The following is a 10386-nucleotide window of genomic DNA, read 5'->3' on the forward strand; positions in this document are numbered from 1 at the left end:
CGACTGAAGTGACTTAGCATGCACACACATTACGTTTTACCATTTTATTTTAGGATGGCTGATAATGCAACCCACTAAAAAATATAATAACCAAAGTGAATGAAGCAAGAATCTACTGTTTCTTTTTAAAAATGTTTTATTGGAATATAGTTAATTTACAATATTGTGTTAGTTTCAGGTGTGCAGCAAAGTGAGTCAGTTATACATAGCATATCCAGTCTTTTTTGGATTATTGTCCCCATGTTAGACCGTGTTCTGACATTTGGAGACAGCATTTCTGATTACTTTGTTACTCAAGTTTTTTTTTTTTTTTTTTTTTAATTTTTCTTCACAAAATTGTATTAGCTTGAGTCTGATGTCTTAGACCACTTGGGCATCCTGATAGCCTACAGAACTGCATTAAAAGTGACTTCATTGATATTCCTGTCCAGATACTAAGTAGAGCTTGCAAGGACATACATATTTGTACAAAAAAACTGTTGACCCTGCATGATTTGAGTAGGCAGAAATTCAAGTTCTTTCATGAATCTGGATCATGAAAACTGAAGGAATTCTATTGTATCATATGGGAGATATGAAGTGGATAATATCACTTACTACTCATTTTGTTTATGACCATATTTAGAATGAATTAGGTTTTTTATGTAGAACAGTGGGGAAAATAATGGTTGTAGGCATCACTACAAGTTTTCAAGCAGGAAGAATAAGATGATTCAATAAGAAAATATAAAACAGTTTCATCAGTCCTTCATCTCAATGAAGAAATCATCTTATACATTGACGCTGATGTTCCATAATATTTTTAAATTTTTCTTACAATTTAAAAACATTTTTAATCTTTAATGAACTGTCTAGACAAAAAAATTACAACTGAATCTGAAATATAGACCCTGAAACATACATTCACTTGTAGTATGTAAATTTCATTCATAAATGGATAAAACTATGGATGTTGTGAATGTCTCGGCATATAGTCTAGGAGATGAAATGCCTGTTTATTAGTTTATGAAATTTTTGTATATTTCCTTCTCAGTATTCTCTGCTTCCTATTAGATCAGATCAGATCAGTCGCTCAGTCGCTCAGTCGTGTCTGACTCTTTGCAACCCCATGAATCTCAGCACGCCAGGCTTCCCTGTCCATCACCAACTCCCGGAGTTCACCCAGACTCACGTCCTTCGAGTCAGCGATGCCATCCAGCCATCTCATCCTCTGTCATCCTATATATTATGCTAATACCTCTATTTCTTACTGTCTCTACCTATGGGTAAGGAGGTTTTCCTTAATTTATTGAGTAGATGTATAGTTTGAAAATGAATGACATGCATAATGTTACAAAATATAATTTAAAGTTTGTTTCATGATTTTCAATGTCTTCTCTGACCTGAAGGTCATATTAAGTCAATCTGTTTATTGTGGTTTCTGTTTATGTGTAGACTGAAACTGTCAGACATGTATTTGATAATCAGTTTTTTTTCCAGTAACTATGATAGTCAATGTGGATATAGAGCCTGCTAAAGGAACAGAATCCTATTTAGGAGAATAAAACTCAATGGCCTATTATATAAAAAAAAAAAGACACTAGTACGTTAAAGTCCTCATTATCAGGAGCACCAATTCAGGAAGTGATCTTAAAAAGGAACAATGGACATAGACGTAAAAACAAAAACAAAAACAAAACAAAACAAAACAAAAACTGTAGTCTCAGGTTTTTTCTCTCTGTAATGTTATAAACATGACCAAGTTTCCAAGCTTAGGTTTTTTTTTTTTTTTTTTTTTCCCAATACACTGGTAACTCATGACTAGTCTTTTTAGTAAAACTGAAGACATATTACATGGGGCAATATTTGTCATTTAAGAAGAAATGATTCTTAATAAATTATGGTAGTTCCATCAGATACATGGGAATCTCCAACATTTCCTATCAAAGTTTGAGAAAAAAGAAGGGACACCGGAGGAAAGAAAAAGAAGAGGAAGCCTTTGGATATTTTCATTAATAATGAGGCAATTACGTTGTACAGAGCAGCTGAAAAAAAAAATTCCAGGAAACAAATAAAAAGGCAACTTCTACATCTACAATCTGATTAAAGAATGACAACTACTAACTCTCAAACTTTGAGCTCTGTAGTCATGGGCATTTCTTCAAATCCAGTATAAATGGCTTTTTTTGGACTCACCATCAACAAAGAGTCTTTTCAGAGCCCCCTTTATGTCTTTGTTTCTCAGACTGTAGATGAAAGGTTTCAGCATGGGTGTGACCAGAGTGTGCATCACCAAGGCAGTATACTTGAGCTGGGAGTAGCAGCAGAGCTAAGGTACACTCCTAGGCTTGTACAAAAGAATAAGGAGACAATTGAGAGGTGAGATGCATTGGTGGAAAATGCTTTATACTTCCCTTTTGCTGATGAGATTCTACACATATTTATACTGGCTTTCATAGCAGCAGTGTTTAGAGTGACAGGTAGGAAGGCAGAGATTTTAGTGGTAGAGTTGGTGGGTGGATTGTTATGGAGGTGCATCCCTTTGGAAAATTGTTTCGAAGTTCTTCTGATTTCTCAGTGAGTTAGGAGTAAGGGTATCAGTTTACATAAGGATGGGGGAAGATGGTGTTTAAGGTATGAAGATACAGAAGACAAGAAATAGTCATTGCAGGGTTAAAAAAAATGGAAGAATGATGGGAAGAAAAGAAATCAGGAAAGGAAGGAAAGAGGGAAGAAAGAAAGGGAGGGAGGGATGAAGGGAAGGAGGCATTGCAATCCTAGTGTATGGAAAGATTTTGAAAGGAAGGTCATTTTGCTCAAATGTATGTACATTGAATTGGTGATGCCATCCAACCATCTGCCCAGCAAAAATTCAGGGCTTTCAAGTCTTCCTTTCATTCTCAATTCATTAGTCACTTCCCAGTTTCATTTCCTTCCCACCAAGACCACACACTTTTGATCAGGCATCCATCACAGTTCTACTCCTTGTCCTATCAGTTACTTCAAATTAGCCCATTCTTACCTAGTTGATGCACTCAGTTAGTTGGCAACCAGATTCTTCTCCATAGGTATGGTCCTGCATGTCTGCTAAATTTTGCTTCCTTTTCTCATTAAGAAAGAACTAGTTTTTCTTCTACATGTGGTGGATTTGAATTTTTTTTTCAGATCCTTATTTATTTTTTAATGTAAATTTATTTATTTTAATTGGAGGCTAATTACTTTACCATATTGTATTGGTTTTACCATATATCAATATGAATCCACCATGTTTTATAAACCCCTGGGTACTTCCTCTGCTTGGAAAAAAGTCCTTATCTATTTTTTTGCCCAATCTAACTTCCACCATTAATGCCAACTAATCTGCACCTGTCTATATCATTAATAAATGACTAATAGCCAGATATCATGATCATTTATTTATTATTCTCTGACTGTGTGAAAGCAGAAACATATTTTATATGTTAGAGTGGAAATCTTAAAAAATTGAATCTCTTAAGTGTAGATAGAAGTTAAGGTCAAAGCAAAGGAAATAGCAGGAAATAATAGAAAAAGCATCATCTACACCTACAATCTGGTCAAAAAAATAGTGATTTCTTACTCCAGTTTCTTTAGCCTGGCAATCATTTACACTTCTTCAATCAGAGGTAAGTTGGCATTTTTAGAGATGCCATCACAATGAATCTTCTCAGAGCCCTCTTTATGTCTTTATTCCGCAGACTGTAGATGAAAGGGTTCAGCATGGGCGTGGCCACTGTATACATCACTGAAGCTGTTATATTTGACTGTGAGCTGTGGGTAGAAGCAGGGCTAAGGTACACAGATAAGACCCTACAATAAAATAAGGCAACAACAGAGAGGTGAGATGCACAGGTGGAAAATGCTTTATATTTCCCCTGAGTTGATGAAATTCTTCGTATGCAGGAGATTATCTTAAAGTATGAATAAATGATTCCAGTGAATGCACCACCACCCAGGATTGCAGCTGCAAAATATATTACTATGTCATTAAGAAAGGTGTCAGAACAGGCACATCGGATAACCTGATTGAGTTCACAGAAAAAGTGAGGGATTTCCAAGACTGCACAGAAGGACAACCGCAGTATCATTAAGCTTTGTAACAGGGAATTCAGAGCACTCATCACCCAGGACACCAGAATGAGCAGTCCACAGTGCCAGGGGTTCATCATGACTGTGTAGTGCAGAGGGTAACATATGGCCAGGTAGCGGTCATAGGCCATCACAGTCAAGAGAAAGTTATCCAGCCCTGCAAAGAGTAGGAAAAAGTGTATCTGGCTAATACAGCCTGCATAACTTATATGTTTACTCTGCCTCTGGATGTTCCACAGCATCTTTGGGATGGTGGTGGAAGTGAAGCAAATGTCTACAAAGGACAGGTTAGAAAGGAAGAAGTACATGGGGGTGTGGAGTTTGGAGTCTGAGCTCACAGCCAGAAAGATGAGCAGGTTTCCAAACACAGTGATCAGGTACATGAAGAGGAAAAGCCCAAATATGAAGGGCTGCAGTTCTGGTTCCTCTGAAAATCCCAGAAGAAGAAATTCTGAAATTTGTGTATTGTTTCCTGATTCCATGTAGTGCAGGGCTCTACCTAGCAGTAAAAATAATAATAAGACTGATTTAACAAAAATAGACCTTACTGGTATAATTTAAAATGTACAATTTATATTTTGCGGTCAAGAAATCCACACCTATAGTTTTGGTGTGAAACTTTCCCCTTTTGGGACATCCTCTGATTACAAATTCCTGTTTATCTCTGTCTTTTCACCAAGAGGTCATGTATTGTAAACTTTGAATAAGGGATTCTGACAAAGTATTGAGGCTATATATTGAGTACTCACCATCTCCTGAATAAACAGAGTATGCTGAGAGTCACAAGTCCCTACAGTTCAATGATGGAGAAAGAATGTAAACAAGTAGAAATATAATAAAATGTCAAATGAAGAAAAATAGAGAAGGTATATAGAAGGTAGTAGTAAAGGTGTTATATTTTACTGGATGTTCAGCTAGGCTGGCAAACAATGTAACATTTGAACAGAGATATCAAGGAAGAGGGTCTGGGGTGTCAATGTTATCTCAGGAAATGTGGGCCTGGAAGAAGGAAGGGCCAGTGCAAAAACCCTGAGGAAGGGTCTGATAGTCAAGGCTCAAGTGGAAGTTTCTGATACTCAAGGCTCAAGTGGAAGTTTGCGTGTCAAGGGGAAATGACCAAGAGGGAGAGTGATGAGAAATAGGGCAGAGTGCTAAGGAATGAAGATACAGGGAGTCCATCATTCACATGTTGTTCTTGCACATTATAAATTTTGTTGATTTTATTTAATATATTTTTGCTCTAATCTTATGATGGCCATCATTCTGATTTTGTATTTAATTGAAGGGTAATTGCTTTACAGAATTTTGTTGTTTTCTGCCAAATAACATGATGCCATACATATACATATGTCCCCTCGTTCTTGAACCTCCCTCCCATCTCCCTCCCCATCCTACCCCTCTAGATTGTTACAAAGGCCTTGTTTGAGTTCCCTGAGTCATATAGAAAATTCCCATTGGCTGTCTATTTTACATATGGCAGTGTAAGTTTCCATGTTACTCTCTGCTGTCTGTATTCTAAGGAGAATAATTTGTATATATGAGTTCAGCTCCTCCTGCCATAAGAACTCTCATACCTCACAACACACACACACACACACACACACACACACACACACACACAAACACACACAGCATCTTCTCAACTTCAGCTGCAAAATTAGAACAGAAATAATACAAGGTGAGCTGTCAAAACCAGATTATCTATAACCTCAATTATGGGGAAGTAGTACCCAAATTCCAGTTATTAAGTTTTCTATGGACAGTGAAACATGGCTCTCCATTTTAATATGACTGTTTCCCCTCTTTATTTGATGAAACATTTAAAACAGTTCAAAAAGCATAGTTGTAGGAAAGAAATAGACATGAGGGAGAAAAATAACCTAATAAACTTAGGTGGTCTCTGAGAGAAGGAGATGAGGAGAAAGCTTCTTTAGTTTGGGGAGTACTACAACTTCTGTTTTTGCCCTGTCCATGGGATTTTCCAGAATACTGGAGCGGGTTGCCATTTCCTTCTCTGGGGATCTTCCCCACCCAGCGATTGAGCCAGTGTTTCCTGCATCTCCTGCCTTACAGGAGGATTTTTTTTACCACCAAGCCACCAAAGAAGCCCCGTGATGCCCAGAATAACCAGTAAAGCAGAAAAATATCAATTTATTCAAAAGAAAATGACTGATGTCCTTATGATGCAAAGATAGTTTACTGAATGAAGTAGGAAAATGAGCAAAATGAATAAACACATAATTCAGAATAGCGAATCACCATTGGAGAATGAAGCCAAAATTCTGTAGCTTAAAATGATGCTCACCTTGTGTGCTTTCTATAAACTTCACATTCATATTGCCCTGCTCTTGACCACATAGATCTGGTAAACATTGAACTTGACTGTTTCACCAGATGTGAAAGCTTTAATGCTCAGAGTCACTATAATACTTCTTCCTTTTTTTCGAGTCTCATTCACTTTCTTACTTGGAAATGTTCACGCCTCCTTTGTCTTCAAAAACTCCATCTACACTTTCACATTGTTTGTAGGAAGCTCTTTCATGAACCATTTTTTAAATTAATAATTCTAAAGGAAAGAGACATTTCCTCACACACTTAATTTAGTTGTATAAGCCATCAATGTCTACTTCTAATTCTTTGTTATTTTCCTATGCTGTGAATATCTTGACACGTGTAATGATGCTATACTTACTCACTGCCATTCTGACCCCACCATGCCAGACTTAGTTGGAAATGGTAGATGAATAAATATATATCACTTGAACTTGAAAGATTATGGTCCCACAAAATTGCCAAGGCTGAAAGATGATGAAAGGATGAACAGAGGCAGGGAAATGCTAAAATACATATGGAGGACACACAAAACGAATATTTTCCATATTCTGAGGTGAGGACCTACTAGGGAATTAAACTATCTTTCCTAAGAATTAAATCTAATAGATTAAATAAAACACAAAATAACTTATCAAAGAGCATCCTTCAGAGAAAGGATACAGACAAAATCATACCAGGGTTCTCTTTGTTCAGTCCTTTCTATGTTAGTATATCTGTCTGTGTATGTACATATGTGTTTATTTCTATATTTGCATATACTGCAATATGCAATGTAAACGGCATGTAAAACAATGTACAAGGCATGCCTTCTTCTCTACATAGTCAAAATAAATTCATGGTAGCATGGAAGTGTTTCTATTTTTGTTTATTTTTATTTTTTAAAGTTATTTGAATTGGAGTATAATTACTTTATAATATTGTGATGGGGAACAGTATAGAGATTGCTTAAAAACTAAGAATAACATTACCAGTTGACCCAATAATCCCACTACTGGGCATATGCCCTGAGAAAACCGTAATTTAAGAAGACAGTGTACTCCAATGTTTATAGCAGCACTATTTACAATAGCTATGGGCACAGTCTAGACCTGATTCTGTTGCTGGTCCAACATGCAGAGGCTTCTCCACACCAGATTCCATAAAATCCTACAGAGGCCAAGATAATATATCCTTTTAACATATGATTTATCTCTGAGGACAGTATATCACATTTATGCATCTATATGATTGCAATAAACTTTTTCTTTTATGATTTATTATTCAAATGAACAGAGGCCTCATATTTTATTAAGCTTTGTGTTTTAAAGTGTGTACACTTATATAGAAAAATATTGGGGGAGGAGCTAAGATGACGGAGGAATAGGACAGGGAGACCACTTTCTCCCCCACAAATTCATCAAAAGAACATTTAAACGCTGAGTAAATTCCACAAAACAACTTCTGAATGCCAGCAGAGGACATCAGGCACCCAGAAAATCAACCCATTGTCTTTGAAAGGAGGTACGAAAAAATATAAAGGACAAAAAAAGAGACAAAAGAGGGAGGGACAGAGCTCTGTCCCAGGAAGGAAGTCTTAAAAAGAGAAGTTTCCAATAACCCTGTGTACGAGACAGCAAAAGAGACAGTGATGTATAGAACAGTCTTATGGACTCTGTGGGAGAGGGAGAGGGTGGGAAGATTTGGGAGAATGGCATTGAAACATGTAAAATATCATGTATGAAACGAGTTGCCAGTCCAGGTTCGATGCATGATACTGGATGCTTGGGGCTAGTGCACTGGGACGACCCAGGGGGATGGTATGGGGAGGGAGGAGGGAGGAGGGTTCAGGATGGGGAACACATGTATACCTGTGGCGGATTCATTTTGATATTTGGCAAAACTAATACAATATTGTAAAGTTTAAAAATAAAATAAAATTAAAAAAAAAAAAAAAAAAGAGAGAGAGAGAGAAGTTTCCAAACACCAGGAAACACTCTCACTGCCGAGTCTGTGCCGAGCCTTGGAAGCACAGAGGGCGATATAACAGGGAGGAAAAATAAATAAACAATTAAAACCCACAGATTACGAGCCCAACAGTAACTCCCCCAGCAGAGAAGCAGCACAGATGCCTGCACCTGCCACTAGCAAGCGGGGTCTGGGCAGGGAGGCGCAGGCTGCATCGCTTAGAGTAAGGATCTGGCCTGAATGCCCCAAGCGCTACCTGAGCAAACTAATTTGGGCTAGCAAACCAGACTGTGGGATAACTACCACACGAAAAGCCAGCCCTAACCTAAGACACTGCCAGGCCCGTGCATGGCACAAAGGACTGAACAGAGATAGCCGGCTGCAGATCATCCCCCTCTGGTGACAGGCAGCCAGAGCCGGAAGGGGGCAATCACAGCCCCAGAGAGACATCTACAAAACAGTAAGCAGGCTTCTTTGCTAACTAAGACTTCTTGGGGTTCTGGACGGTCAACATCCGCCTGAGAAGGTGCGCCGGTTGCACACCCAGAAAACCCAGCGGCGGGGAGGCGATAAGTCGCAGCAACCGTGCTTGCCAAACACCTCATCACCTGAGCTGCTCGGACCTGAGAAGGGCACAAAACGCAGGCCCAACCGAGTCTGCGCCTCTGAGGACTACCTGAGTGCCTGAACCTGAGCAGCTTAGACCTGGGAGGCGCAGCAGCCCAGGGCCAGCCTCGGATGGTTCCCTGCGGAGCAACCTAGAGCCTGAGCAGTGTGGGCAGGGAGGCTACAGGCACCTTGAGCGGGGGCAGGCCCAGTGTGGCTGAGGCACTGCGAGCACATGCCAGTGTTAATTTGTTTGCAACGTCCCTCCCTCCCCACAGCGCGACTGAACAAGTGAGCCTAAAAAAAAAAAGTGTCCACCACCGCCCCCTTTGTATCAGGGTGGAAATCAGACACTGAAGAGACCAGCAAACAGAAGAACCTATAACAGAGGGAACCACCTTGGAAGCGACAGGCAGTAGATTGAAACCCTGTCGTTAGTACGGACTACATAGGAAGGGGCCTATAGATCTTGAGAAATATAAGCCGGACCAAGGAACTAGCTGAAAATGAACTGACCCCACAACACCAGAGAAAGTCCTAGATATATTTTTACTATTTTTATGATCATCCTTTCTTTCTTTAATTTAAAAAAAAAATTAAGACCTCTATTACTCCTTTAATTTTCACTTTTATAACCTACTATTACTTTGCAAAAAAAAAGACCCTATTTTTTTTTAAAGCAAACTTCATATATATATTCTTTATAATTTTTGTAACCTTGTTTTTTTTTTTCTCTTGTTTTTTTTTTTTTCTTCTTTTCTTTAACATTGTATTTTTGAAATTCCAAACTCTACTCTAGATTTTTAATTCTGGCTTTTTGATATTTGTTATTAATTTTGTACCTATATTTTTAAAAATAATTTTTGTGACTTTTTTTCTTTCTTTCTCTTCTTCTTTTCTTTAACATTGTATTTCTGAAATTCCAAAATCTACTCTAGATTTTTAATTTATGCTTTTTGGTATTTGTTATCAATTTTGTACCTATATTTTCTTATAATTTTTGTGAATTTTTTTCTTTTCTTTTTCTCTCGTTCTTTTCCTTCTTCCTTTCTTTAACATTATATTTTTGAAATTCCAAACTCTACTCTAGATTTTTAATTTTTGCTTTTAGGTATTTGTTACCAATTTTGTACCTTTAAGAACCCAATCTTCAGTAACCATTTTTTACGTGGGAGCAAAATTACTGGTTTGACTGCTCTCTCCCGCTTTGGACTCTCCTCTTTCTCCACCAGGTCACCTGTGTCTCCTCCCTCTCTACTCTACCCAACTCTGTGAATTTCTGTGTGTCCCAGACGGTGGAGAACACTTAGGGAACTGATTACTGGCTGGATCTGTCTCTCTCCTTTTCATTCCGTCCTTTTATCCTCCTGGCCACCTCTGTCTCCATCCTTCCTCTTCTCTTCTCTGTATAACTCC

General features: G+C 38.2%; 1 protein-coding gene across 1 annotated transcript; it reads right to left on the bottom strand.

Annotated features, from left to right (window-relative positions):
* Positions 1 to 3611: 3611 nt before the first annotated feature.
* LOC102413494 (olfactory receptor 7A10-like) lies at positions 3612 to 4568 on the bottom strand. Its single transcript, XM_006040831.3, has one exon. The coding sequence runs from the start codon at positions 4566 to 4568 to the stop codon at positions 3618 to 3620; it is 951 nt and encodes a 316-aa protein (XP_006040893.3). The 3' UTR covers positions 3612 to 3617.
* Between the last annotated feature and the right edge of the window lie 5818 nt (positions 4569 to 10386).

This window comes from Bubalus bubalis, chromosome 9, assembly GCF_019923935.1.
Source record: "Bubalus bubalis isolate 160015118507 breed Murrah chromosome 9, NDDB_SH_1, whole genome shotgun sequence".
Taxonomy (NCBI): Eukaryota; Metazoa; Chordata; class Mammalia; order Artiodactyla; family Bovidae; genus Bubalus; species Bubalus bubalis.